The sequence below is a fragment of the Papio anubis genome, chromosome 6 (assembly GCF_008728515.1).
Source record: "Papio anubis isolate 15944 chromosome 6, Panubis1.0, whole genome shotgun sequence".
NCBI classification, from domain to species: domain Eukaryota; kingdom Metazoa; phylum Chordata; class Mammalia; order Primates; family Cercopithecidae; genus Papio; species Papio anubis.
Genome location: NC_044981.1, coordinates 157,257,481 through 157,284,964, shown reverse-complemented (window position 1 = coordinate 157,284,964; position 27,484 = coordinate 157,257,481). Strand labels below are relative to the sequence as shown.

The 27,484-nt window shown below is 39.0% G+C and overlaps 1 protein-coding gene across 1 annotated transcript in view; it reads right to left on the bottom strand.

The window, feature by feature from the left end:
* Positions 1-24,499, bottom strand: part of LOC101008370 (plasminogen) — a 50,311-nt gene extending 25,812 nt beyond the window's left edge. The window contains exons 1-10 of the mRNA XM_009206355.3: positions 24,344-24,499; positions 20,148-20,283; positions 18,820-18,926; positions 15,452-15,566; positions 13,516-13,655; positions 11,707-11,827; positions 9,872-9,990; positions 8,171-8,333; positions 7,784-7,929; positions 4,118-4,277 (exon numbers count right to left, since the gene is read on the bottom strand). Of these exons, the coding sequence (XP_009204619.2) occupies positions 4,118-4,277; positions 7,784-7,929; positions 8,171-8,333; positions 9,872-9,990; positions 11,707-11,827; positions 13,516-13,655; positions 15,452-15,566; positions 18,820-18,926; positions 20,148-20,283; positions 24,344-24,392 (1,256 nt within the window). The 5' untranslated portion in view covers positions 24,393-24,499. The remainder of the gene's footprint in view (positions 1-4,117; positions 4,278-7,783; positions 7,930-8,170; positions 8,334-9,871; positions 9,991-11,706; positions 11,828-13,515; positions 13,656-15,451; positions 15,567-18,819; positions 18,927-20,147; positions 20,284-24,343) is intronic.
* Between the last annotated feature and the right edge of the window lie 2,985 nt (positions 24,500-27,484).

Here is a 27,484-nt window from a genome sequence, read left to right as displayed (position 1 = left end):
CTCTACTGTACACTTATCAGGAAATGAAAGTGAAATGGTAAATAAAATCTTTTTTTCTTTAAATTTTAAAGTGTTTTAACCTCATAGACTGTTTCTGAAGGGATCTCAAGAGACTTCTGCAGGTTTCTCCAGACCATACTTTGAGAAATGCTACCTTAAGTCATTGATTTTTACATGTTCCTATTTTCTACTCAAAGCATTTAAAGTTATAAAACCCTAAAAACATTTGCTGCATCATGCAAGGTTTGATATATTGTATTTCTACTATTATTCAGTTCAAAACTTTTCTAAATTCCTTGGTGATTTCTTCTTTGAATTATGAAGTATTTGGAAATGTGTGGTTTCATTTTCAAATATTTGATAATTTCCCAATTTTTTTGTTATTTATATCTCATTTAATTCTGTTTTGCTCAGAAAACAGACTCTATCATTTTAATTCTTTTAAATCTATTGAGACTTGCTATAAGGCCACACATATGGTATATGTTGATGAATCCTCCATGCATACTTGAACGTGTATTCTGCAGTTTGGCGTAGTGTTAAATAGGTTGACAATTTCCTTTAAAACATATATATTCTTTCTGATTTTTTGTGTATTTTTTCTATTATATTTTGTTTGAGAAGATGTATAATCATACGGAGAGAGACATTAGGATATCTCAAACTCTAATTGTGGGCTTATCTGTTCATCTCTTTAGTGCTGCCAGTTTTTGCTTCATATATCAGAAGGACTCCTATGAGAGTACAACCTATAAGTCTTAAGGAATAAACCTTTTTTTACTTAAGAAATAACTTTTTCATCTTGGTATTATTTCTTGTAGATTACTTTGGGATTAACATTCCACTCCAGCTTTCTTCTGATTCTTATTTTCATGATACATCATTTTCCACACTGTTTTTTGAGCTAGCTCTTTACAATTAAAGAGCATGTATGGTAAAAAGAACATAATTGGGCTTTGAATTTTATTCCACTTAACAATCTCTGCCTTTTATGTGCAATGTTTAATCCCTTTATATTTCATATAGTTAGGAGTATATTAAATATACTTTCAGTTCAGTTTAAGTCTACCATAATGCTATATATTTTCTCTCTTTGCCATATCTTCTTCATTCTTTTTTCTTTCTTTCTGTCCTTTTGGATAAATGGAATATTCTTATTATTATCTATTCCTCTAAGTTTAAATTTTTTTAGTTGCTCTAGGATTTACAATAACCCTTTTTAACTTACCACCTTCTACCATTTGTTTATATTATGTAACTTCATGGATAATGTAATAAACTTAGAACAGTATACTTCCATTTATCTCCTACATTATTTATGTGACTATTTAAAAATTTTTTACTTTTACATATGTTAAAATAGCAATACATTGCTATCATTTTACTTCAAGTAGTCTGTTATTATCTTTTTGTTTGTTTGTTTGTTTTGAGTCTCGCTCTGTCGCCCAGGCTGGAGTGCAATGGCACGATCTCAGCTCACTGCAACATCTGCCTCCTGGGTTCAAGCGATTCTTCTGCCTCAGCCTCCTGAGTAGCTGGGATTACAGGCATGCACCACCATGCCCGGCTAATTTTTTATTTTTAGTAGAGATGGGGTCTTACCATGTTGGTCAGGCTGGTCTTGAACTCCTGACCTCATGATCTGCCCAAATCAGCCTCCCATCAATTATCTTTTAAATAAATTAAGGCATTAAATATAAATATTTTACATTTGCCATTTCCAGGGTTCTTCATTGCTTAGTATAAAGTTCCCATCAGGCACTACTTTTCTTCTACCAAAATAGATTGCTAGAACATCTTTTATTATATAAGCCTAGTAATGAAATATTCTCTTAGTGTTTTTTTTTTTTTTTTGCTGGGGGGAGGCAGAATATGTATTTATATAACATTCATTTTCAAGGGATATTTTTGCTGAATATAACATTCTATGTTAATCCTTTTTATTTTTTTTTTCTATCACTTTAAAGTTGTTATCTGATTGCTTCTGACCAGCATAGTTTCTGACAAGAAGGCATCAGTCATTTTTACCACTATTCTTCTGTGTAAACATATGTGTTCTTCTTCTGGCTTCTAATAAGATTTTTCTTGTTGCTTCAAGTGTTTTTTCTGTCCTAATATCTCTTTTCTCTCTTGTGACTTGCTTTACACATATATGAAATCTTTTGATATTTTTGATATTTTCACAGGTACTCTTGAGGCTCTGTTTCTTTATTTTTTCAATCTTTGTATGTGTGTACTGCAGTTTGTATCACTTCTATTGAATTATTTTCTAGTTAACTTTTTCTTCTGTAATGTCTAACCTGATGGTAAGTCTATCCAGTAAATTTTTCACTAAACATGTACATTTTTTAGTTATTCAATTGCCTTTTGGCTATTTTATAATTTTCCTCTGTTGATATTATCCATTTGTTTCTTGCATGTTCATGTTTTCTTTAAATCCTTGAACACAATTATGATATGTATATTTCAAATCTTCTTGCCAATGTCTTCATTTCTGGGTCTGTTTGTATTGAGTGCTTTTTCTCCTGGTTATGGACCACACTGTCTGGTAAAGTTATAAATTTAGGTCACACATTGTGGATGCCACATAACTGAGCAACTTGATTTTGTTGTTTGCCTCTAAAGAGGGTTGAATTTTCTTCTGGCAATCAATTAACTTACTTGGAGATCATGCTGATTTTTTTAGACTTGCTTTTCAGCTTTACTATACTCTTTCTGGAGTGGACTTTATTATAGGAATACACTTAATCCTACTTCCAAACTATGGCTTTATGTGGTGACTACCGAATGCCCAAGATATTCAGCGAGGTCTGTCCTCTGACTGGTCAGAACTCAGATATCCCCAGTGCTCTGTGAGCTCTGGCATCTCCATTGAACTCACTGTTCCCCTGCGGTTTTTCTTTCCCCAGCAGCTGTTCTTTATCCTACTTTCTCTCTGGAACCTCTCCCTGTGCATATGCAGCTTTCTATGTAGCCAAAGACTTGAGGACTTTTCTATGGACATTCCTGGAGCTCCTTTCCTCCACAAATCCTTTCATGTTATTACTTAGCTTAGAAAATCTCAGTTGTTTTAGTAATCCCAAACTCCAGTCTCCCTCCTCAGTTCAGCAAGACTGCGGTGGTCGGCTTGGGCTTCATCTCCTTGTTCTTCAGCCCAGGAGGGGTCTCCAGGAACAAAGCTGAGGGTATTATGGGGTTGATTTCATTTGATTCCCTTTCTAAATTATCTCAGTTTATCTGTTCTCCAATATGTAAAAACAGTTTTTTCGATATATTGTATACTCATTTATGGAAGAAAGGCTGTCCTTGTTAGACCTGGTTTTCTGTTCATCTAACAGCCTCTTTTGCTTTTCAGCATCTGTATATCCTGCTTTTGTTCTTCATCTCCCAGCAACCCATATCCTTTCAGACTACTGGGTGCTCAGGACCCACTGTGTTTATACAGATCAGTGTGTGTGTGTGTGTATATATATATATATATATATATATTTTTTTATGCTATATATATTCTAATATACACACACATATATGTGTACATATATACACACATATATGATATACAAGTATATCATAAGTATATACAAGTATACATATACAAGTATATACAAGTATATGATATACATCTATGTGTGTATATGCACACATATGTATACATGTATATGTGTACATATATTCATACTTATATAAAGTATATAAAGTATACATACTTGTGACCCAAGACAAAAATAGCAAATTCAACCTTCATTTCAGGGGTTGGGGGTTAAAATGATAGATTTCTATGGTAGAAATATTGCACTGATATTTAGTGGGCATTGTGGAATGGTACTGTTTCTAAGCATTTGCTAATATGCACTCCTGAGTTTTCAATTAATGTGACCTCATCACCTGCAGATATCCTCCTGCTTCCATAAAACTACTCAGGAAATATAGCCAGCCTAAAATTTCTCTTCTCTCAGGCCCTTTCTTCAAAAGCAAGGTTCTTGAGACATTTTTCTACACATTCTGGCTCTAAGAGAAATTTGGTCCTAGGAAGTTGGCTTGAAGCGTGAAGCATGGCTCTTTTAACAGAAATTTCATTTGGCTGAAGCCCCTCTTACAGTAAAAATCAAAGACATACGCATTTGGGTAGTTTTCTGGGGTCCTCTGATGCCAGTGTGGTGTCATAGATGACCAAGACTGACACTTCTTTCCTGTGACAGTGATGGAGGATGTGCCTCGGTAGCTCTGCCCATCACCATAGTAGCACTCCTGGACCACAGGGGTAAGCTCAGGTGGTGCTAAAATTAAAATAAAAGAAATCAAGCTTAACAATTACTGAGAAAAAAAGAAGCGTGAAGCAATTTATGACAAAAACAGTACAGTAGCCTCTGAGAATTATGACTGTTCTCTTTTCTGTATTAGCAGACAGATTAACATAAAAAATAGATTTATAGCATTTTAGAACATTAATAAGTTCTTAGTAATATTTCATTTAAAACCTGGGTGGGAAAGAACAGATAGAGTACTTAAAATTGGAAACTGCACTTATGTGCAAGCTCTTTTTTATGGATCTCTACTGAGTGTTCATGAGAACACGAGGGCAGATGAGAGGAGGATGCATTAGGCAGTGCAGACTGTGAATGGTGAGTGGCTGTCAGTCGGGGGCAGACATGAAACCTTTGCACATTTCTCTAGATCCTTCCCCAAACAAAGCCAAAGACCAAAGCTTCTGGGTGATAGGGCAGGAGATGGCCCTGCATCTAGGACTGCAGGCAAAGATCCACAGCTTCTCAGAGAGTGGTGGAGCCAAAAATCTTATTCCCTTGGAGAAGTTACAGGGAATCCTCTTGTGCCCAACATCCTGCATTGCAATGAAACAGAAGCCTACTACTCTTTCTTTCCAAACCCACCACAGGTACAAGTTTCATCAGAAGGAGGCAAAAGAACACTGAAAAATCACTGCTTTCAAAGCCAAGCTGTGCTCAACTGGTCTAAGAGGGAGGTAGGCCAGGGAGATAAGTATTCTCCTATGTCCACCAAAAAGTGAGCACTCAGTAACAAGAAACAGCCCAGTGTCAGTGGGGTTAGATTATGTGTATGAAGATATCTCCTCTGTAGTGCAGGCATGCAGTGACTGCTGAAATCTGGAGAAAACTCTTCAGCACCCCAGGCCCCACTCTAAGCAAAAGATAGAAGCAGCACATCACTGGAGGAATTTGTATCTGTTTTGCACTTAAGGTAAAGCTAGCAATCCCAAATCCCAAATTCGGTTAAACTAGTGACTACATTGACTCAATTATCCACAACATATATTTGCAAGAGAAGGGTGTCCGTTTCAAAGTATAAATAATATTTACTGTAACCTCTACTGTTCTTCTATTTATAATGTCTGGTGTTTGATTAAAGAATTACAAGACACACCAAAAACCCAAGGGGGGAAAAAGCCACTGTTGAATAATAAAGCAATCCAGAGAAGTCAGACTTACAGAAGATGCCATCTGGAAGCTATCAGATTGGGATTGTGTGATACCTACGTTAATATGTTAAACGATCTTGTCGTAATGGTGGACAATATGCATGGATAGGTAGAGATTTTCAGCAAAGAGATGGAAACTATAGAAAAGAGTAACATGAAAATGCTAGAAAAAAAAGTCACAACATCAGAGATGAAGAATTCTCTCAGTGGGCTGAGGAGATGACTAGACACAACTGACAAAATAATCCATAAACTTGGAAATAGTTACTAGAACTTATCCAAACCAACACACAAAGAGAGAAAAAGAGTTACTGAAAAAAAAAAGGAGAACAAGCTTACAAGATTTATGAAACAACATGAATGTTCTAACATGTGGGTACTTAGAGTCCCAAAAGGAAAATACAGAGAGAGAAAAGTGAAAAAAGAAACATTTGAACATATAATGGCTATGAATTTTACAAGGACAATGAAAATTGACAATCTAGGCTGGGCACAGTTGCTCACACCTGTACTGTCAGCACTTTGGGAGGCCAAGGTGATGGATCGTCTGAGGTCAGAGTTTGAGACCAGCCCGGCCAACCTGGCAAAACTCTGTCTCTACCAAAAATACAAAAATTAGCTGGGCCTGGTGGCACATGCCTGTAGTCCCAGCTACTCAGGAGGCTGAAGCAGGAGAATCACTTGAACCTGGGAGGTGGAGGTTGCAGTGAGCCGAGATTGCGCCACTGCACTCCAGCCTGGGTGACAGAGTGAAAAAAAAAAAAAAAAAAAAAAAAAAAAGAAAAGAAAAGAAAAAAATCAACAATTTATAAATCTAGGAACTCAGAATATCTCAAGCAGATTAAACACAAAGAAATTAATAATAAACACATCATAGTCAAACTGTTGAATAACAAAGATGAGTAAATCTTAAAGGTAGTCAGAGAAAAATGACCTATTGAAAACATGGGAACAAAGATCAGATTTCCAGTCAAACTATTTAAAACAGAAGATAATGGAACATCATCATTAAAGCGTTGCAAGGAATGAAACTCTCAACTCAGTATCTATGTTCAGCAAAATTACTTTTAAAAACTGAAGGCAAAATACTTTTTCAGACACTGAAAATCTGAAAGACTTCAACAGTAGCAGACCTGTGCTACAAAAAATGCTAAAGGTTGTTTTTCACAGAAAGAATCTGACACCAGATGGAAATTGAGATCTACCCCAAAAGATGAGAAGCACCAGAAATGTAAAATAAATAAAGAAAGAAAATATTTAAAATAGTTTTATTCTTAATCACTTTAAAACACAACTATTAGGGCAAAAATAGTGTTAATGTATTGTGAGATCTATGACATAGTAGAAGTAAGCTTCTATTACAAAGAGTGATAGTGTAGCATTTTGGGAGGGTGGAAGTAGAATTGCAATGATGTAAGGTTTTTGTATGTCAAGTAGAATTATATCATTTGAAGGTGGAATGTGAAAAGTCAAAAATGTATATTACATTGTAGAAAATACTAAAACCATTAAAAATTAATGTAATAAGTAAGTAGTGGAGATAAACTCAATCTGAATGAAGGCAGAAAAAGATGAAAAAAGGAACAAAGTTTAAATGGGACAAAAAGAAATAACTTACTTGATGGTAGATATAAATTCAACTCTATTAACAATTGCATTAATGCAAATGGTTTGAACATCTCAATTTAAAAGCTGAGATAAATTTAAAAGAGATACAAATTTAAAAGATATATCATACAAATACTAGTGAAAATAGAGCTGTAAGACTGTATTTATATCACCATAAAGAGAGTTCAGAACTTCAGAAGAAGGAATATTCCCAGAGATAAGAAGAAACATTACATAATGATAAAGGAGTCCTTTCATCAAGAAGACATAACAATCCTAAATAAATATGTGCCTAACAACAGAGCTTCAAAATATAGAAAACAGAGTTACGATCTAAAAGAGAAATAGACTAATTTACAGTTAAAGTTGGACACATCACCATTCATCCTCAGTAGTCAATGAAGGAGGAGACAATCAGTAAGGATACAGAAGAACACCAGCAACCAACTTCACCTAAATGACCTTGAGGGAACATCCCACCCAACAACCACAGAAGACACATTCTTTTCAAGAGCACATGAAACATTCACCGAGATGACTATATCCTGAACCGTAAGACAAACCTCAACAAATCTAAAATAACTGAAATCATATAGGGCACGCTCTCTGACCACAATAGCATTAAACTAACAAAGCTACTGTATATTGTGATGACGCCACTGGTGTACAAAAATAAGGAGAGCACTTGGGCCCTCGGTAAGCTCTCATACCCTTGCTTACCTGTGGGATCCAATGGTTCCGTGGATACTGGGGAGGACTCACAGGACGGTATCTTACAGTACTCCCACCGCACTTGGCTGTCGGTTGTATAGCACCATGGGGCCTTTTCTCCATCAGGATTGCGGCAGTAGTTTTCATCCAAATTTCTGAAAAAGAAGTGGTTGTGAGTTTAGCTTTCCAAAAAAAAAAAAAAAAAGTCTGGGGAACCACACTTTGAGAACAACTGTTATGGGAAAAAACGTGCTAAAGTTCATTTCCTTTACTTATGACTAGATCAGTTTTTCTTCGAGAATACTTTATCCTGCATTCCTATAGTAACTAAAACTAAGGCAAAGTCAATGGGATTTCACATTCCATAGCAGCAGAATGAGACTGGAGGGGACTTACTTGCAGGGAAAGTTTTCTGGTGTCCTGTTATGTATGTGAGGGGTCTGTGCACTCCAGCGCTGACAGGTGTGCCCAGACACGGTAACAGCCACATCCCCACGATAGTTTTCACCTGTTCCCTTCAGACACTGGTAGGTGGGACCAGAAGATGGTGGAGGTGTTGCTTGAATGGGAAAAATAAATTACAATGAATAATTTTTTTCTTTTTGAGACAGACTCTCACTCTGTTGCCCAGACTGGAGTCAGTGGCACGATCTCAGCTCACTGCAAACTCCACCTTCCAGGTTCAAGTCTTTCTCCTGCCTCAGACTCCCAAGTAGCTCAGACTATAGGAGAGTGTCACCATGCCTGGCTAATTTTTTTGTATTTTTAGTAGAGGTGGGGTTTCACCATATTGGCCAAGCTGGTCTTGAACTCCTGACCTCGTGATCTGCCTGCCTCTGCCTCCCAAAGTGCTGGGATTACAGGCATGAGCCACCATGCCCAGCCCTACAATGAATAATTTTAAAATAGAGAACGCACAGATGGATGTTAAGGAGGATGGCTGCAGGGTGCTCTGGCCTGCTTGTCTTCTCCTCAGCCTCTCTTGGAATTTGGCACTTGAAAATTGTTTCATGTTTTCAGAAGAAATAAATTTAGTAGCATCTATGCCTGTGAGACCCTTTCATGAGGAACTCCTTCAGGGAAAGACACTTGGGTAGATGCTTCTTTCTATGTTCTCTTTGCTCAGTTCTTCCTACCTGGTAAGTATCAACACATGTCACCTTCCACCCTGAATTCTCACATACACCAAAGGTCCACTCTATTTCCTGAAGAATAAACTATTCACTGAGTAGACATGACTGAATGGCACCCAACATTCCATAAAAGCCAAACAACAGGGAAAGAGTCCATGGAAAGAAGGCAAAAAACACCTCCAAGGAAAAGTGTGTGCATCCAGAAATCAAGACATTCTTGAGGAAAAAAAGAAGATGACAAAAAGAGAAACTGAAAAAAAGAGAAATTGATATTCACACAAAGGGAGAATGCCTGAGGAACTTCCGCTTTCGAAGGACACGTGTCAGAGGAAAGGAGGGGAGGCCAACCCTCACTGAACCCTTTTTAACCTTTCATGCCTGTCTTTGTCTTAGTGTGTAATCCTTTGCTTCAAATTCTCAGAGAGGAAAATATGATAAAATTGTTTACTCCACATCATTTCTACTAGGTCTGCCATTTCATCTTCTCCTCCTGAACTCTTCCCCACCCCCACCCCTCACCCTCTGCTCCCCAAGTTGGAAAAACTAGACACCCACAGACCTGAACATTGTAAACAAAGACACTCTTTGTTTACAAAACAACTATTAGAACTCTGGTTAAAATGAAATTCATGTGTCAGAGAGCATGGGTCTGATTTCCTTTTAGCACAGAGAAAAGTAGAATAGGACGAACAACACCCAAAGCCTACATTTCAGTGAACTTCTGAGGTGGAAGTTTCAGATGCAAAGAAAGAAAAATATGATAAATGGACACTCTGATCAATCACCTACAGTAACCAATAACCATAACTGTTTTAAACCAGCAATAAAATAAAGACCAATAACATCCCATAGGACTCGTAGGTCACTTTTCAGAGGCTGCACTCAGGCACTGACACGTGTTTTCTTCTGATTTCAAGAACAGGGCAGGTCAGAATCCTGGAATCTGGGTGTGCACCATACTCACTGCAGCGGGGGATGTCACAAAGTTCCCAGCGCTTGTTGGGGTCGGTGGTGAAACACCAAGGCCGTGGCTCCCCATCGGGGTTACGACAGTAATTCTTCTTCAGGTTCTTGTTTGGAAATCTGAATGGACAAGAAATGTTTTAGTAGCATGGAACATTTACGTTCATGGATGAGACTCTTTTTCAAGAGCAAACATTGAGCACCTGCTGTGTGCTAGGCACAGTCGGGCACGGAGGAGGTAATTGGATGAAGGCTGTGTTCAGAGATGGCAACTAGGAAACAAGGCTGGCCCCGTATTCTAAGGACTTTCTTTTTCTGTTTTGTTTTTAGAGACAAGGTCCCACTTATTGCCCAGGCTTGCCTTGAACTCCTTGAACTAACTCAAGCAATCCTCCCGCTTCTGCCCTTTAAGTAACTAGGACTACAGGCATGTGCCACCACGCCCAGCTGCCAAGCACTGTTTTGCTAACAGTTTACATGTGTAAAAATCACTCAACAGAATCCGTGACTTTATCATTTTGGCTATCTGGAAAACTGATGTAAGCAAACTCCAGTTATTCAACCACAAATAATAGCAGTCTTTAAAATGCAAAGTGCTCCCTGACTAAAAATACTCATCTAGTACCTAATAGAGCCAAGAAATGGGCATCTTCATAGCTTAAAGGAATGGTCCTTCTGATCTACCAGGCTCTGCTCCCACCAGCCTTGAAGCTTAGAAAAACCAAGAGGAGAAGCTGTGCTCCTGCAAGGGTCTCACCATGCAGTATGGGCTGGATCCTTCCTCAGTGGGGCCCAGTGGCTAGGGCTGTTGGATGCACTCCATGCCTGGTGGCCCTCTGCACTTATTCATTCCCTCTCTGAGATTGTAAATGCTTACTAGGATGGAAAGAGGAGCCAGCAGTGGCTTAAGCAATCCTCTTCTCCTTCTGGTTTCCTGGAAGTGACTTTACCCAGTTTTGGACCCTTAGGCCTTTCCTGTATTTCTCCTTTGAAGGAAAATGGCAGTTGCTGTGTTTTAAGCTAGTGATTTGGAGTGGGAGGTGTACAAATTCAGTAGAGCTGCTTTCCGCAGTGGAATCTGTGGCTTAACCTCATTTCTGCTTTCTTGAAAGCCCTGGTATGGCCCTGTAGTCATTATAGAAGGAAGAGAAAGACCAGAAGCGACTGTGGAATGGGAGGTGTTTTCCAGCACAATAAATGTGAAATAGAATACTCACACAACCTTATTCTTGGAACCATCATGACTTTCTAGAGCAAGAAGCTTATTGTCATTCTAAATTCATGGTCCCCTTAGAGAATCTGATGGAAGTTATGAATCCTCATTCCAGAAAAATGCACTGATGTAAATACACATAAAACATCAGGGATTCACAAATCCATGATATCTGCTCATAGGTCAAAGGTTAGGAGACTTGAATCTCATTGGTACGAAGGGAAAAGAAAGACAAGGAGTAAAGAGAAAAGAAAAATATTTGGGAAATACACCAGCAACATGTGTGTGTGTATTTCTCAAGACAGATGTTAATGTATTCATACCCACATTAGTGTGTGTGCATCAGCTGAGGATCTGGTTATTAAGCAAATCAGATTCAGAGGGTGTGACATTCTGGATTTCCAACAAATTCTCAGAAAACATCCCTGCTGCTGACCCATGGACCACATTTTGAGCAGCAAGAATGCGTATTTCACTTGCAGTCTTGTGGGAGGATGTTAGCTTTGAAATTAAAAACATCAGGCGTTCACTTCTTGAGGAATGCTAAAATATCTAAATAACAGCAAATGTCTGATAGAGCTGCAGAGACTTAAACGTGGAATGTTTTTCCCAGTGAGACTTACTTGGAAGGAATGTATCCGTGAGCGTGTGGGCTCTGAGAGTCCCAGGCCTGGCATTCCAGTCCAGACATGGTCTTGGAAATTTTGCCATAATAATTTTCTCCACTGCAATGCATACATTCATCTGGACAGAGTGGGAAGGAAGGACAGAGAGGAAGAAGAAAACTGAAATGGATGAAGCAAAATAGACAGTAAAAACCAGAATCCTACTCACTTAAGTGCGACTTGCCCCTCATTCCGATGTAATTCACAACAGGCACTTGGCAATAAAATTGGCAATAAGGATTCAGGATTTTCTAACATAATCCAAATGTCATTTTCCTTTTAAACCGTAGCATTCACATATTTTAGTCAATACCCCCTCAACTATTGTAGTCGTGACCAAATGCAGAATTTCCATGATGCCATGTCCTTAAACCAGGATGCGCAGGCCAGTGGGGAGCCAGGGGTGCATATATTCTCAGGAGTCCACATTCTCCATTAGGAGTTTTCAATATTTGACATTTTCATTTCAATAATGATCTTTACAACTTGGTATGAAATTATTCTGATCATTCCGTTGACTGCTGAATGAGCTGGCACCTTCTCAGGGTTTTAGTCTGGGGTTTTTGTTTATGCTCATGACCTCATGGAGAACAATATTTACCTGAAGTGACAGCGCTTCTCTTTTTATATTGTTGAGAAGCATGATTGGCTCTTTTTTGCAAAATTATTTGCAAACTTAAACTTTGATTCAGAATTATTGAAGTAACATGGTGAGGCAGAGTAATATGTGACTTAAATTTTATGGAGTACTAAGGAAAACAGGGGCAGACTTAATATAAAAGTGATGCATTGGTGGCACTTAAGGGCAAGTACCTATAACATGGTGTACAAATAAAGGACCCCCGTGATTCAAATAGGTGGAAGTGATGTTGGAACTGAGTTGTCACACAGCACCACATCCACACTGTCACACAAACCTCACCTTTATTCATTTCCTTTTGCACTAACAAATGTAGCCAGAAATGTGAAATGAAGACAGTTTTTTCAGTAGGATTTTAAAAAAATTTTTTTAGCATTGACCTTTGAGGTGCACTATTAAATTGGTCAGTCCATGAAAATAATGGATTGCTGATTTGAAAACTGGTTCCTTGTTTAGCTTCAGCAAAACAGCAAAGTTTACCCCATCAAATGTGTATTGTTCATTTGATTTTTATTGATTTTGTTGTTTTATTTTAACTACTTAATTGCAAATCTGTCTTGGGGTTAACAGTGTGTAAGAGTTTTAAGCATAAGAAGTTTGTACTTAGAGTTTAGATTTAGTTTTATATTTGTACATGTTGATACAGTATTTTAATAAAAATAATTCAGGTTGACTGGGCATGGTGGCTCACGCCTGTAATCCCAGCATTTTGGGATGCTGAGGCAGGCAGATCACCTGAGGTCGAGAGTTCAAGACCAGCCTGACCAACACGGAGAAGCCCTGTCTCTACTAAAAATACAAAATTAGCCAGACTTGGTGGCACATGCCTGTAATCCCAGCTACTTGGGAGGCTGAGGTAAGAGAATCGCTTGAACCTGGAGGCGGAGGTTGTGGTGAGCCGAGATCGCACCATTGCACTCCAGCCTGGGCAACAAGAGCAAAACTCTGTCTCAGAAAAAAAAAAAATTCAGGTTAATTCTGGGGGTCTGAACAAAGTTTAGCTCCTTTCCGAGAGGTGAATACGTTACTCAATTATTAATAATATCCTTGTGGGAAGGGACTTGGCAACAAATTATTTTACAGGGTGAAGGGCAGAAATGAAAACATTTTCTAGAGCCACTCCTGACCTTCACACTCGGGAATGTCGCAGTAGTCAAATCTGTGTTCTGGATCAGTAGTGTAGCACCAGGGCCCCTGCTCATCGTTGTCTGGGTTCCTGCAGTAGTTCTCCTCCAGTCCCTCTGAAGGGTGTGTAGCAGGTGAGAATCTGGGGAGGATGGAAAAGAAGCACTTAGACTATGTTCTAAAAATCAGCTTGCTATTAGCAAGGCAGAAGGAGACACTCTTGATTCCCATCTGAGATTGTCATCCAAATGCATTTCAGCTGGGTGCTGCAGCATTTGCGTGGCCAGATTTTCAATTTCTCTATTGATAGGCTGCTTCTGGTACAGTAGCTCATATTACCATTGCTACTGTGACAGCCAAGGCTTAGACAGAGAGTCAAGGTATTTTTATTGCACAGTCAGGAGAAATATAAAGGCCTCAAAAGCCTGCCATGGTCTTAATTCATTCCAAACACCTGCTTTTGTCAGTTACCTTTCTCCCTGTAAAAATTCTCGTAGTTAATACCGTTTTGTCCATGTGAACTATGTGCCAGGAATTCCACTGACATCTTTCTACACATTCTCTCTTTTCGTCCTAATAACAAAAACCATTTGAGGAAGGTGTTATTATCCCTGTTTTACAGAAGAGAAGACTGAGTGGCAACGTAAAACAAAACAAAACAAAACGTGCCTAAGCGTAAATAGCTATGAAGAAGCAGATCAAGAATTCAAAGTTGATCTGTCTGATTCCAAAATCCTAGTTTTCTCTGAAATGCAGCTTGAATTAATGGGGGATGGAGGAGGGAGTTAAGCTTATTTCAGTTCTAGAGATGAGTTGCTGTATAGAGACAACCATTTATATGAAAGTCACAAGACTTACAGTCTATAAAGGCAGATTTTATTTCTGGTTCTTCTGTGAACCTATTTGGGGTAACCCCACCCCCCAAGACCTCAGTTCCCTCATAAAGATGAGCCTAGACTACCTCGTAAAAATGGCCCAGAGTGTCTCCATGGCCCTCGATAGTCCCTGACTTCGCCATTTGGTTGAATCAATTTTCATTATCTCATGGGGAATATTCGATCTGCTCATCTCATAGGGATATAGCAAAGGCAATTTCTTGAGTGTTGTGGGAATGGATAAAGGTGAGTAACAGGCACTAATTTCCTATTTGATAAGCATCATTACTGAGAACTTAATGCCACCTAACACCAAACTGGGAAAAGTACAAAAAATGCACTAAAATAAATAATAGGCAAGTTGCGAGATTTGAATTTCACGTATCTTCATTTTCATTTTTATATTTTATTTACTCTTTTGCTCCACAATTTGAGTCAAACATGTGATGAGAGTTCTAACTCGATATGTTTACGTCAGTCCCAAACATAGTCATCTTTGGTCTTTTCTCAGATTTGGCCTAAAACTCATAGTTTCATTGATTTTTTTTTTTTTAACTAGGCATTCTTCTATGTCCTAGGTCTTCGAGAAACCTCCATACCCAAGGAAAAATAGAAAGTAACCATGTTCTACTATGGTGCTATAAATAATTGAACATCGACATCAAAAAGATTTCTTTCTGCTTATTCACATATTCTGGTTTGAATTAAAAGTGATGAAATTATCCTAAATACAGTTGGCCCTCTGTATCCATGGGTTCCACATCCACAAATTCAACCAACTGTGGATGGAAAAGACTTGAAAAAGATGAGATAAAATAACAATATGACAATAAAACACAATACAAATAAAAACAATACAACAATGATTACATAGCATTTACATTATATTAGATATTATACAAGAGAATGTATGTAGGTTATATGCAAATACTGCAGCATTTTATATAAGGGACTTGGGAAGCATGGATTTTGGTAGCCACAAGGGTCCTGGAATCAATCCCCCACAGACACAGAGGGACAACTGTACAGTAGATGAACACAAAGATGAAAGGGAAAGTCTTACCTAGGTCTGTGGGGAGAAGTGGAACTCCATTTTTGACAGGTGATGCCGGTTTTTGTTTTGGACATCGTCCCTCTGTAATTCTTTCCATTCCCAGTCTTGCACTCTGAAAGATACACTGAAGGGAAGTCCACACAGTGGTCAGAGTCTTTCACAAGACACCACATGAAGGTCTGCACAGCACAGTCACGTTGAGAGAAAGATCTCATGCACCAGACCCCTTGTTTCTGCTTTCTAAAAGATCATCTTTTGTATCTGCAAAAAGGCTGCAGTAAACCGAGCCATTCCATACTTTGATTCATATATTCAAATGCTACTTATGAGCTCTCTGTGTATCCAGCCCCACCAGGATGCTGGGGACACATGGGGCACAGTGCAGCCAGAGGCTTGGCCATCATGGAGCTCACGTTCTAGTGGAATTAGGCAGGGGGGTTACAGGAAATATTCAAGGAAACAATATGAAATGAGATCACTTCATGATGATGCATGTTACATACATGATGAGACAGAGTGAGAGAATGGGGAAAGGGCTTTTTAGATGGGGGAACGGCAGGCTTTTCAGAGACTGAAAGAGATCCAACCCACTTCTATATTTTCAGGCACCCAGTGATATGAAAAAGTGCCACACAGGGCTATAAAACTGTGGTCTACTGTAAATGGTTTGCAGTAAAAGTTCTCAACCAGCTTCCACTCAACCAACTCACCAGTTAGCCAATGGGCCCTCTCTTGCCTTTAAAACAGTCTGGTGCCCACCTGGGCCCACATGCAGCTGGCAGGTGTTTGCTAGTGTGCCCACCCGTGTCTGTTCCCCCCACAGGAGTTATGTGCTTACAACAAGTCATTTCTTGGCATTTTCCAACTTTTTTACAGTTATATTTAATTAAAGATGATCTAAACTGAGAAATGAACGTGAAAAGAAACAAAGCTCTTTTTTGTTTGGTTTTTTAACTAAATTAAATGTTTTTAAGGAGTTGAAACATGAATCATTTAAAAAATTGCTATCAAATCCATGGAGGGCAGCCCACTCATATAGTTGACTATAAAGCTTGAGGAGGAACTCATAAAAAATCTAAAGGTTTTACACATTCAGATTGATTAATAAATGTCGAGATATGGTCCACTTCAAAAATAAGGAAAGTGATGATTGTAGATGTTGCACTAGAGCATAGTTTATGCAGGAAATGCACCAGAGACCTTCTACTGGTGACCCCAAATTCAAAGAAAAAAAGCCTCTGCTCTACCTCAAAAGGTGTCAGGTACACTTGTGTTTTCAATGAAAATATAAAATGTTTAAGATATATTTGAACCATCATTTAATGTTACCTACTTTAGCCGTTTTTTAATTCACTGATCCATCACTTGGGGAAAGTACTCCTAACATACCTACAGCAAACTAATGCTTTTAACCCAATACTACGTATTATGATTGCAAGTACATCTTCATTGGGAACGCAATGCTATGTGTTATGATTGCAAGTACATCTTCATTGGGACCTAGTATTACAGTAGACATAAGATACTCATCAAAAGTGTAAACTCAAGGTACTTTGTGAAAGGGAGGTCTAGGGGTCAAGGAAGATTTGCAAAGGAGGTGATGATTGGGCTGACACCTAGGAGACGAGAAGGAGCTGGCACAGCAGGACAAAGGTGAAGAGGGTCCCAGGCAGGAGGGCGTGTGCTTGGAGTGGTGAAGGAACAGATGTAAGGCCAGTGTAGAAAAGTTTAGCAAGCCAAGCAAACAGCAGCCGGGGGTTACTTAAATAATGCCGGGCCCTAGCACATTTGGAAAGTCTTTGGGTCTTATTTTAAGGGCTCTGGGAAGGGCTTTAAACAGGGCAGTTACATTTCTAAGAGATCATGTGTACAGCTACAAGTAGCCCCAACCAGTGGTGATAGGGTCTTGGACTCGGTGAAGGCAGTGTGGCTAGTGGCAAGTGGCAGAAGTAAATGTGATCTAATACTGTTCCTGGCAAAACCCTGGCAGGTAAGTTAGCAGCAGGTCAATATCCCACAGCAAAGAAACAAAGACCAAAAAAAATGACTGACTTTTGACTTTTCGCTTCTCTTTTGTTTGTATGTACCCACCAGAGTTTGTATAACCTTTTGCTCCCTTCTGTCACTTTGAAAACAAGCAAACTAAGCCTTCAAACTTCAGACTTCAAACTCAACCTACAGTCATTCCCATGTTCCTTCTGGTTAACAATTTACAAATGACATATTTAAATGTTAGCATTTTGTAGACAGAATCAGGTTTTTTTTTTTTTTTTAATCTGGTACAATTAGGTGATCCTATTTACTTTACTGCTTGCTTGCTACTTGTAAGAACTAATAACTTCACCAGATAAAGTTTAGATTTAATCTGTACTTTAATCTCAAGAATTAGAGATAAACAGTGGTAAGGAAGAAAGTACAATGCCTACAGCTAATGAAACCGAGGAAGATGAGTTAATGCATAGAAATAATTCCAACCCAAATAAATACTGTTTAAAATGCGACTTGGAGTTTTGCCATGATACTAGACACAATATGGCAAATCATCCTCAAGACTACAAGAACTAAGGTGTTTCCAGTCCTCTTTAACACCTGTGATGCAGAATATTTGGAGAGCTAAATTGTTATTATTAACGGTCTTAATACCTGGCCACCAACACAGTGTAGGAAACAGTTTTTAAAGTGTCATACATCCCTTCAAATCTTCATACGCTTAATGAAACATTTGCACATCTAAAAAGGCATGCAATTTCTATTGAAATCCCATCTGCCTCTTATTCTAAACAGTGGGACTATTGACCCACATTTTAAAATAAACTATAGAAAAGGAACTGTAACTTTTGCACATTTTTAAAAGACAACATTTAAGAAATCTGAGAAAAATATAGACCATGTCTCCCAAAATGTGAGTAAGAATAAAAATAAGATTTGTGTCCCAATCCAAATGTTTCTGAGGATTAAAACACCTCAGTATTTCTATTTTACAAGACTTCATCCAGACAATAGGGCCCAAGGACCATGGTCACCCTGCAGAATAAGAAGCCAAGATCAAAAGGAATGCTTAGACTTCCCATCTCCTTGTTAAATATAAAATAATATTTTAAAAATCTTATTTTCAGGGTCATAGAGGTAGAAGTGATTTTGTAAATCCAGTCGTTTCATGTTTTGAACAACAAAAAAATTAAACCCAAGAGGTGAAGTAATATACTCAAGCTGACATGGCTAGTTAGTAATCAAATCCTGTCCTAACTCAGAATTCAATTTTACGACCCCATAGTGCCTTCCTCCTCCGGTCTCATAAATTAAAGATAGAATAGACAAGGAGGAAGAGTGGGAGGATGGGGAGGACAGAAGGAGGAGGAGGAAGAAAATGTACTCACCTTTCTTTTCAAATAAAATGACATCTCTCATCCTAAAGACTATGGAGGACTTCCTGTTTTCAGCCATTATCACACATTGTTGCTCTTTACTGTGATATTGGAATGACCTGCAGAAAAAAGCAGGAAATCCAATAAGTATTTTTCTTTATTTAAAGAAAACAAATGTTTATTAATAAGTGATGTGATACATGCTAAAGATCATTGAATCTCTTGATGGACCAGGGAGTTCAGAACTGCTGCGTCTCAGTTATTTGGGCATGGCATCAATGAAGTACTGAACAAAATACACCAACGTGGCAGTAAATCTTGTTGTCTCCTGCCCCTACCTTCCGTCCCTCATAATTTTCTCTTTCTTTTTGTTTCAACTGCTTTACTTCTTCTTTACTCATCCTCTTAATTTTTGTTTTTGGGTTGGAAAGAAGCAACTCTGGTTGCTTTGAACCCATTCCCCAAGATATTCCATCTCCGTGACCTCCCAACTCTGATCAGTTCCCCTGAACCTCTGCTCCACATTCCACCCCACCCTGGCCCCTGACCCCTCCCATCTCCATCCTGTGGTCCTGCCGTGGGTGCTCAGTCTGGCATCCATAGCTACCTTCCCAGGCCCATCACCTACATAAAGTCTCTACTTTAGTCAACTTGATCTCTTAATGGTCCCCCTGAGAAGGTGCAGGGCCGCATCTTCCCCCGCCTTCCTGGTGCTTGTCAAGAGCTCTCTCAACTCCAAACCCAGCTCAGTTCCCACCTCCTCCCTGAGCCTTCTCTAGCTGCCTCAACCGTAGGCACTGTTCTTTCCTCTGGATCTGGGTAGAGCATGCATTGATTATGCCTGTACCTCACTTGGGCTGTCTTTTTTTTTTTTTTTTTTTTTCCGTTATTGCAGTACCTCCTTTGGGCTTTTTTTTTTTTTTTTTTTTTAAACATTATATCCAGTTTCTTTGACTACACCTTAAATACTAAAGGGTAGGCACTGGATCTTGTAACTATAAGTCATTGCTCAGATCTATTTAGGACACTTTCATTCACATGATCCTCAACAAACATTTACTGATGATCATGTTAAAAACTGGAGCTCAGAACAATAGCTCCTAATATTTATGTCCGGTGTAGAAACAAATAACTTCCTTTTAGGGTATTTTTCTAACAAAGACTCCAATAAACCTTAACAAGAAGCTGTTAGTATGGCTTCACATACTTTGAGCAAATACAGTTCCAAACTCTGATTCCATCAATTTCTCTTTCCTCTTAAATCGTCAATAAATTTGTGAGTAAATTACTTGCCATCTGAATTACAGATTTCTGGGTAGGTGCAACGACAGTGGAAATACCTGCAGGTGAATTCTTCCTCCTCCTCACATTTTGCTGCACATTCTTCTATGCTTCCTGCCCTCAGCTGCTTCTTAGTGATGCTGAACAGTGAAGCCCCCTTGGTATTCACATAGTCATCCAGAGGCTCTCCTTGACCTACAGGTGGGAGATCCAAGTGGAACAAATGGTCAGGAAATCAATGCCAATGTCTAATTGTCATGACTTCCTTTGAAGCTATTTGGTTAGCATTAACCAAATAAAACTTGCTGTTTACTGGAAGTAGAATGGGTAGCTATGAATCAAATGTTTAGTTAAGAACAGAGTCGGGCCTGTGGATATAAATAAAGATGGCAACAAAAGACACTGGGGACTGCCAGAGAAGGGAGAGAGGGAGGGAGGCAAGGGCTGAAAAACTACCTATTTAGTAGGTATTTAGCTCACTACTTTGGTGATGGGATCATTTGTACCCTAAAGCTCGGTGTCACGCGATTTAGTTATGTAACAAACCTGCACATGTACCCCGACTCTAAAAGTTGAAATTATAAAACAAAGAAAAACAGTTTCATTAACAGATTGCAAGATAGTAAAAGATTAACTGGTTGATAAACAGGTTAGAACTATGGAACCACTATGTTACCACATTAATAGAGATAAATCCTTAAATAAGAACAAATTCTATGTTTGCTATCGATTGTGCCATGTCATGAGAGAAGAGTAAGGCACCACCAGTGGCAGTTGTGTTACCAAGATTGACGTTGATTTGTTCATCCCTGGGTAGAAATGGAACATGGAGGCCATTGTTTGATTTCTTACAATATGCGCTTTGGTTCTGACACTGTCACTTTAACTGGTGGGGGGCATCCTCTGAATGGTCCCTCCTTGAGATACATAAATTTTGGTGCATGGATGATGTTGGAAATAAATGAGAACGGAACTAAATTATGTTGCCACCTCGGACAAAAATTGGGCCAAACACTGGAGGGTAAGAAGCTCCCCAGCAAAGAAGGCCATTTTTGTACTGGCCTTCCTACAGTCACACAACACTACTAATTGGGGAGAAATCCATTTTTCCAAGGTGTTGACAGGTATATGAATTTTGGAGGAAATTGTAAAAAAGCAGAACCTGGTACAAATACTGGTCTTGGTTTTTCTTTGAGATCAAATCTGAGACAATGAATCTGTCCGAAAGCTGCTTTCTGCCCGGTTGTGGCAGAGGGTGGCCAAGGGGGCCTCAGCTGTGCTCCGACCACGAGGCTACAGAGTGTCCCCTGTCCTGAGGCTCTTCCGGACATCTGGCTGAGCTTTGGCAGCTCTATTCCTAGCCTGGAGATGCCAGTTCCATCCTTGGCACAGAATGCTAGTGATTTTCACAGGGGTGAGAGGCCAAAAGAGGCTAATAAAATGAAGGTAGCCAAGCTTCCATGGAATTAGACAACAGGACAACCTTGACCACTTTGAGAGGTGTGGTGGGGGCCGCAGGCAGAGGGAGTGGGTTACAGAGTGACTGGGAGAGCAGTGGAGGCGGCAGCAGGAGACAAGCCTGACTCTGAAGACAGCGAGCCCTCCAGGGAACGTGCGGTCAGGGGAGGTTCTGAAAGATGGCACACGTCAGAGCGCATTGGTTTGTATGCTGGTGACAGGTATCCAGTAGGAAGGCAAATGAACAGATTCTCACTCTCAGAAAGGCCGGTCCTGACCTCCTGAGGGTACACAGAGAACGAGGGGCAGGACAGGGAGGGGGATGCACCCTCATCGATTCACGCAAAGTCCTAGGCCAAAGTTCCCCTGCTCCCCACCTCTGGGACTTTGTCCTTCCTCAATTTAAGATGCTTCAGGCTGGAAAAATGGATTATTGAGCAGGAGTTGGCTGATGCATTCTAAACCCAATCCACCAAAAAGCACTTGAGAGATGTGTCAAAAGATCACAAAGAAATAGATGCTTTAGGCCCGTATCCATGTCTTCACCCTGCACTTTCTGTCAACTTAAGCTCTCATTTCCAAGAAGAGTTGTGTTTTGGTTACTTCTACAGCTCAGAGTGTGACTTCAAAACACACCATAAATCCACAAAGTGTGCCCTACAGTGAGTTAAGTTAAACTTTCTGAAGAGTTTTTTTAAAGTATAGCAGAGCAGGCTACAACTGATGTTCAAAAAAAAAGAAAACTTCCATTTATTTCTCCCTTCAATTAAGTTACCTCTGTGTCGTGTTATTATGCTTCATAGCACATCGTTGCTGAGGTCCCCTCCCCAGCTCCTGTTCCTAGGAAATATCCCAAATCATAATCAAACATTTTTCTTTTTAATTTGAAATAATTTTTCCCCATTTGTTTTTCTCTTATTCACCCCTAGGACTCATGTGGCAATAGGATTTGATAGGGCTTATTTGCTGGCAAGGAAACATCAAACAAATCTTTTAGTGGAAAAATACATTTATATTATAGGTAAAATGCAGATGTATATTGCTACTGATGCAAATGTATTTTATTAATGCTGTGAGAATTTCTTCCTCACTGTGGTGTGTGAATGTGTATGCATATTTGCATGTGTTAAAGACTTAGTAATTCATGAAATGGAACATGTTTCTCCACTTCCCACTAAGCATGGCTGTAAAAGAAACTTTTTCCTCTCCCTTGGCATTCCAACACACTGGAAAGATGATATATCCACAGAAAGCCTTGCTTTCCAAAAATGAGAGAATGTGCCCCCTAGGTTGGTTAAAACATAGGCTAATCCTGTGGCAGAGAAGTTTGATCTAGCCTTTTGGTGTAGCCCGCTGATTAAGTTCATAGTGATCTATGTTCTAGTTTCCATGGGCTGAAATATAATATTCATACCCCTCAACACACATCAATTTCTTACAAAAATTTGTTTGTTTAATTTTCTCCTGCTCTGTATTTTCTTTGATAGTTCCTTGAATGGCTTCCACTAAATTCAAATGTATTTGGCTCTAAAGTGCAACTTGTAAAATTTTATCTGGTAATTTATAGATTGAATTTCAAGTATGTATACATTATTTACATGAAGAACTACTAGCAAATCGTATGATTCCGTTTGTACGAAATGTTCAAAATGGCAAAGATATAAATACAGAAAGTAGATTAGTGGTTGCCAGAAGCTGCAGATTGGGGGTAACAGCTAAGGAGAATGGAGTGCCTTTTTGGGGGTATGAATAGTTTAAAAATTTATTCTGATGGTGGCTGCACAACTCTCAATATATTGAAATCCATTGGATTGTATGCCTTAAATGGGTGAATTCTATATGTTAATTATATCTCAATAAAACTTTTTTTTTAAAAAAAGAAAAAGAACTACTAGAACATGTTTAGAATATTCTTTCAAAGGCTTAAACAAAGCTGAAAAGTGAGAAGAGCCCTAGATTCCTTCTGGGAAACCTGGCTTAAATCCATGTTTCTTTATTTTCCTGATTTGAGAATTTTGTCACTGAGCAAATAACATGATTTTCCTAAGTCTAGATTTCTTTGTTTATAAAATGAGGATGAATATGCCACCCTACCTATACCACGAGCTAAATAAGCTACGGTTTGTAAAGAACGCACACTCACACTGACATTTACACACAGGTATGTATGTATGTATAAAAATGTGGGGACCTAACCCAAGCACTAAGTGAGTATTTGTTGAATCACTATCTGCATACGGCATCTGGCAAATGGATGCGTGTAATTTCTCCAGGGATAAGAAGCAAACGTATACCTATGGAAGGCCTTATTCAGGCCATAACAAAGAGAGAAATGCTGAGTCCCCGACCCCACTGCCACCATGAACTGGTGAGGGAACAGAATATATTCAAAGAGATATTTCATTGTTTTAACTTACAAGTGAGGGGAGCATGACACCGTAACAGAGATGATATAAATTAATCAAACTGAGAACCAGGCGAAGAGCTTAGCCATCCTTTGCATAGTTAGCTACATTGGCTGTTTTTCAATTAGACCAGCCGTTATGTGGGGGCACTCATTTAGATTTGAAAAATCACCCATTATTTTCTCTGCCCATTCATTCCAGCACCCTGACAATCTTCACAGGAAAATTAAACTTATTTCTTGAAGAATTCCTCAATCTTATACAAGATTTTCAACTGGGAGTTTCATGAATCAAAAATTAAACGAATTGCACATAAAGCCATGGCATATGTATTTTTACTACACTGTGGGAGAAAAAATAATTATTATAATTAAAAAAAAACTATGTCTTACCTGATTTCAGAAATAAAAGAAGTAGAAGAACCACTTCCTTATGTTCCATTTTGGGACTGGCCAGCAGTGCCCAGAAAGTGTGTCCCAATCCTAGGATGTTGTTGACTTACATGAGAGTAAACGCATCCACAAACCAGATAGTCAAATTAAGTTAATTATTCTCTCAGAGACCCATGCCACTGCCTCAGCAGGGTTCAAACATTACCTTGAATAAAAGGTCCTTACAAAATGTTTGAGGGTGGAATCTGCAATAGATGCTGGGAAGTGGTGAAAGCCATCTCCCCCCTCGGCTTTTCCATGCTGCCCTCCTGTCTCCTTGCTCCTTCCCTCACCCCTTGTACTTTAGCTCTCGCAATTAGTCTTGTTTCCTCCCCTCTTCTTTTATTCCCCTTCTTTTGGAGAAAATAAAATCATAAAAGTATCTCACAATTGCTGGTACCTTCCACGACGAGACCCTCTGCCAAGCACTGCACCTTCATAGCCTCCCTCAAGCTTCCCAACAGGCAGTCCTGTTCTCATACCTGCTGTTCCAGGCATGGGGCTGAGGCCTTCCCCCGAGGTTGTGTGGCTACCCAGGGGTGCAGCTGATAGACGCAACCCTTTCAGGTCTTAGATGACAGGCTTAAGTTAGGTGTAAACATTAATATCTCCACATCCTACACCAGATGACATAGAAATTACAACATAAGTGAAAATATTTTATTATCTTCAAAATTTCTTTATTCCCAGTGAATTCACATGTTTTCTGTAATTATAAACTATAAGACATCAATCTTTCACCCAAATGAACATATGGCATATTATTATATTCTCATTCTCATGAAATAAAGCAAGAGTGGTAGCATTCAGTGAAAAGCATCTATGTCAATTTTAAATGTTGAATCTGTACTTTTCCTTGACTTAAGGTTAGAGCGACCAGGTAGTACATATGCTTTAAAACTTCTACTTTAGTGTTCAAAGATATTTAGGAATAATTCAATTGACCTCTCTATTTTAGATGTGAAATAAGGACCAGAAAGCATCATTCCTCTTTCCAGGCAGTGAAATTCCTTCTTATTCATTAACTGGGAAAAGAGTAGAGGTGGGAGCCCAGTGGTCTTGGGTGGAACGTCCTGCGGAATTCCCTGGGATTGAGGAACCATGCAAAACCCTCGAGAAGAAACCACGTTGGGCAATAAGAGGGCGGCCACATGTGAGGGACAGGGGGCACCTAATCACATTTCCTGATTTCCTATTTTAGCCTCACTCTCCTCTCTCCTCAAATTCTTACCACTCCCTTTATCCTCTCTGACTCACCTCATGGCCCAGTTCATTAAAGGGGACAGAAGATGGAGGTAAGTTGAGAAACCAGCAGTGAACACACGTTTTATTTTTAATGTGAAATGTCTCTTAGGGGGCTTATGTTGGTGTGCTTTAGAAAGTACTTTGGGAAAAAAAATAGACTCTACTAATATATAATGCTTCCAGCGTGTATTTACTTCCACTTAAAATATTATTTTAGCAGTTCCTCTTGGATAAGGCACCTTGGGAATGATGTTGTCAGAAATTCTATATCCACATAATTTTCTTTTCCTGTTGTTTTGGTTTTGACTTGGGTGGTGTTGGTATAGCTCTTGCCCAACTTTCCCCTGGTAGTTGTTGGATGCACTCAATTCTACAAATGGATTTTGTAAATCAGTTGCTCTCGTAGTAGCCTCCTGGCTGTACATTCTTCCCTACCTCCATAATCCATCAGCATCGTGAAAGCACAGAGGGATGTTGAGCAGAGCTCTGTGCTGGAGCCACCACACTCTGTAGCCTGTAAGAGAGGAACAAAGAGGAATGAATGCGTTGCTCAGGTATAGACAGGGGTGGGTGCATAGACACTTCTGCTGTGGCACGGCCCTTCATGTCCAGGGTAGGCATGAAGCAATGGACTATTCCAGATTGTACACAGGAATCTGCACTGCACTCTTAGAGGGATTTTTGCTCTAAAGACATCTGATTCAAAATAAGGCGCTTTCTACCTGAAAGAATGGCATGAACTGAGAAAAGATACATATAGAGAGAGTTCTGTGTACTACGATCAGGTTGCACATATTCTGAGATTTGTGTATTCTTATTTAGTTCAATTCATTATTTATTGACCACTTACTGTGTACAATATTATATTAGATTCTTTTAGGATTACAGTTGACCCTTGATCAACTTGGGGGCTTGGCACCCTGACCATACACAGTAGAAAATCCAGGTATAACTCTGACTCCCCCAAACTTAACTACTAATAGCCTGTTGTTGGCCAGCAACAGTTAATAACATGTATTTGTATGTTATATGTATGATATACTGTATTGTTACAATAAAGTAAGCTAGGGAAAAGGGAACACTTGTAAGAAAATCATAAGGAAGAGAAAATACATCTACAGTACTGTTCTGTATTTATCCGTACAATAAGTTTACACTGTCTGTTTACAAGATGAATCGTCTGTCTGAAATGGAAGCAACCCCAGCTGCAGACCTCAGTCTCTGTTACATATCAAGCAGATGAAGTTTTTCTTGTAATGTCAAATGTCATGACTTTTCTCTGCTTCTTGGGAGCACTGCCAGCATCACTAGTGCCACTTCATATGGATCCCACAGTGTTATTCAAGGTTTACAGTACAGCATGAAACAGGAAGAAAAATACATGCGAACAGGGAGAGGGCACTTTTTACTGTGATACACAATTCACTGGGGATGAACTGCTCATGCCGGGATGTTGAGCATCACAGCACGTTTTAAGTGGATACTCACAAAACCTGAGCTCGTTGCAACAGCAACAGGAGGAGGCTACAAAATTATTACAATAGTGTGGTATGCACTACGGTTAAATTTATGCAGTTACAATTTAATACTGCATCTGTATGTTTGTGTACACTTTTCTCAACTGAGAATAGCACCATATACGATCTGTGAGTGTTTGTGTACATAAGTTTTACTAAATTTTAACTTTTGCAATAGTTTTGTATATATTTTATGGTAGTAAATAATAAAATAGAATAGGTATCTACATATATTTTATGCATTCATGACATACTTAACTTTTTCTACTTTATTTTGGTATTTCTAGCTACATGGTTTGTCTTTGAGTTTTTTTCAAATTGTTGCAAAAATTCCAAAACA